The following is a 3294-nucleotide window of genomic DNA, read 5'->3' on the forward strand; positions in this document are numbered from 1 at the left end:
AGATGTATGGTGTGTATATACCTGTTACATGTTTACAGGGGCTAGAAGAGACAATCATTAGAGGGATTTAGAGTGAAATAAGGGACATCGATTTGATTTTAAGATAGTGACAAAACAGTACCAAATAAAAATGGCAAAAAAAGCAAACCTTTTCAGTCTAATTACACTTTTACGTGATAAGTTTGTTTTGCATGTTACTTTACACTCTGGAAGGTTGTACTCCTAGCATTTTAGTCGTGTTCATTTACACACTCAGCAGGCTGTGTTAAAACAAGTTCCATCATGCACTTTTCATCCTCCTTATCAATTGATTCATGTTTACAAAACTTTCCAAGCGAGCTCGAGCTCTTGTTGTATGAGACATATTAAATAACAGCATCCAGAAGTTAGTGACAACAACTGGACAAAAATACCAATGTGAATTAATCGCTAGAATTAATGCTGCCAAATAGCCAAAATCATTTGTAACATTTATAAATTGTCATAACAAAGACTTATCCATAGTTTGATATTTACTTTTCTATATCTGCTTTTCTGAGCAATGTAGCCCTAATATTTTCTATAGGAACATGGTTATGAAGACCAGCTGCTGAATCTGGCATTACTCGGCCGTCCTGAAGACATGATGGAAGCAGCTCGCTACTACGAACAGAAACAAGGGTCTGAGGACAAGGCTGTCATGCTGTATCATAAGGTACATTGGATTGAAGAGTGACCGTGTGTTAGTTACTGATAGTGGCTAATTATAAAAACTCTGACCCAGAGAAAAAATATATATATTAGTGTAGTTTTTGATCTCCCATAGACAACATTTTCAGGTCAACAGTAGGAAATCTGTATGCATTAAAATCTCCACAAAATATTCGTTTGTTGATTCAAATTATGTATTATAGGATTAGTGGAATGTAATAATTAAAAGTAAATGTTTCCTTTTTCGACAAAAGAGTATTTCCATAAAAATGTTTTAAATTAATACTTTTTATGAATAACTTCCAAATGGCTTTGGATTTATTTAAGTAAATGTATTTAATTGATGAATTCCAGGCAGGAAACTTCTCCAAAGCATTGGATCTGTCCTTCCGATCCAAGCAGTTTGGAGCTTTGCAGATGATTTCTGGGGACTTGGACGAGCGAGCAGATCCTGAGTTATTGCAGAGATGTGGTGACTTTTTCATGGACAATGGTCAATATGATAAGGCTGTGGATCTCCTCGCCATCGGCAAAAAGGTGTGTTTCACTCGAGTGGGCAGTGCATGTAGATCATAGTTTTATGCACAACACAAGAGCCTGACTAAATCATTTATTATCCTGGAAAATACAAATGACAAAGACATCTGATCAAATACACAAAATACACTCCTATTCCTTCAAATAAGTTGTATGGTTCTCTTGGAGGCTACTCACTGTAGACAATAACATAAATATAATACAAAATATCCTAAAGAGAGAATATGATGTAACAGATATGTCTTTGATTCAGACTCAGCATGGGAACAAGAACTGGGAGAGATTGTACTTACATCTACATTTTGATTCTCAAACAAAGTATGCATAAATCACCCATAGAATTAAGCTCATTATTAGCAAGCTTGAATCTGGCCCATTTGTACTTGTTTCACACAATTACATAAAATACATTACTGAATAAATAGTCACGACATACTACTGCTTATTTCAGTACTGGGAAGCTCTGAAGATTTGTATGGACCAGCATGTGGAGATAACTGAAGACCTGGCCGAGAAACTCACTCCGAACAAGGACGACATGGGCATTGATACAATGGAGCGGGTAAAGATCCTGGAGGCCATCGCTGAGGTGTGCATGCATCAAGGCCAGTACCACCTCGCTACAAAGAAGTTTACTCAGGCTGGTAACAAGATCAAGGTCAGTGTTTAAGCTTCCATCATTTCTATGTATTTAGATTTGTCTTCACTTCTCCAAAACAGCTGCTGTATGTACAGTATAGTAGGTCTAAAACATGTCGTTTTATGGAGTGATGTTGGAAACTGGTATAATTGAACGTTCAAAATTCAAACAACCACCAAATACATTTAAAGATTTGATGATACAATTGATGGATATATCAACTTTGTTAAATTAAATGGTCTCTTTTGTTCTTGGTAACATTTGCAGTGTTTGCAATGTCACTTACTTACGTGGTGTATGTTTTAGGCTATGAAAGCGTTGCTGAAATCTGGAGACACCGAGAAGATTACGTTTTTTGCTGGTGTATCACGGCAGAAGGAGATTTATGTAATGGCCGCCAATTATCTTCAGTCTCTGGATTGGAGGAAAGACCCAGAAATCATGAAGAATATTATCGGCTTCTATACTAAAGGAAGAGCACTGGATTCTTTAGCAGCATTTTACGATGCTTGTGCTCAGGTAAGCAGGAATTTATATCCTGCCTTTTTGTATGGCACATATGGTGTCATCCATTTCTGTTCTGTCATGTCCTGTCCCATCCGAAGTTAGTGTCATTGCTCCAGGGACTTCCTAGCTATCCTATTATATATTAATCAGACTTATTTAAATCATCTAGTACATTTAAATACAAGGTCAAGTATGAGAACACATCAAATAGTTAATGTTTTAGCATTCCAAGGTCAGTGTTGCTATTTATAGAAAGTATTATACACATTTTGTTTTATCACTCAATAAAATATTTCATTTCTAAATGGTTTTTGATATAACTGTACACAATTTTTTTAACAAAACTTCATACAATGAATATGAAGGAAGACATGAATGTTTTGTGTCAGAAAATGTGTTGTATGGATTAGTTTTCCTTGAATGGAAAGAAGCTGGGATGTGCAAGTTTTTCAGGAATTGGAAAGTAGTAAACGTTACTTAACAACAAAACATTTATTTTTTTTTCAAACCAATTTTCTTAAGTCAGAGCTTATCCTAGTTCCAGTTACTGACTTCCAAAACATGCCTTTCCAGGAAAAATGTCATTCCCATATTTACTTCCCAATATGATGGTCTCATTTGCACAGCTGGCTGGTTCACACTAAAACAAGCAGGATAAAACATTTATCTTTATGGACACAACAAACAGGTTTGATAACTTAGTTAGCTGTGGAACTTTGCTCTTACCTTTTTTTCCATCTGAAAAAACCCCACTTTGGGATATAGCAGTCACGCAGCTGTAAGTCATGCTGATGCTAATTTCAGAAAAAAAATCACACAACGCTGATACTTGACCGAAGGAAGAGAAAGACCCCTTTTGATTTTGGGTCTTGTTTGTCAAAAGTGAAGGTCATTGTTAACCGGTACTAAAAAAAAAAAAA

The 3294-nt window shown here is 35.8% G+C and overlaps 1 protein-coding gene across 1 annotated transcript; it reads left to right on the plus strand.

Annotated features, from left to right (window-relative positions):
• Positions 1-565: 565 nt before the first annotated feature.
• LOC110444491 (intraflagellar transport protein 140 homolog) lies at positions 566-2386 on the plus strand (the record flags this gene model as incomplete). Its single annotated transcript, XM_021488861.1, has 4 exons — positions 566-694; positions 1045-1227; positions 1679-1885; positions 2174-2386. Coding segments are annotated over 4 exons (732 nt in total), but the record flags the coding sequence as incomplete, so codon positions are not given.
• Between the last annotated feature and the right edge of the window lie 908 nt (positions 2387-3294).

This window comes from Mizuhopecten yessoensis, unplaced genomic scaffold (genome assembly GCF_002113885.1).
Source record: "Mizuhopecten yessoensis strain PY_sf001 unplaced genomic scaffold, ASM211388v2 hete_36132662, whole genome shotgun sequence".
Taxonomy (NCBI): Eukaryota; Metazoa; Mollusca; class Bivalvia; order Pectinida; family Pectinidae; genus Mizuhopecten; species Mizuhopecten yessoensis.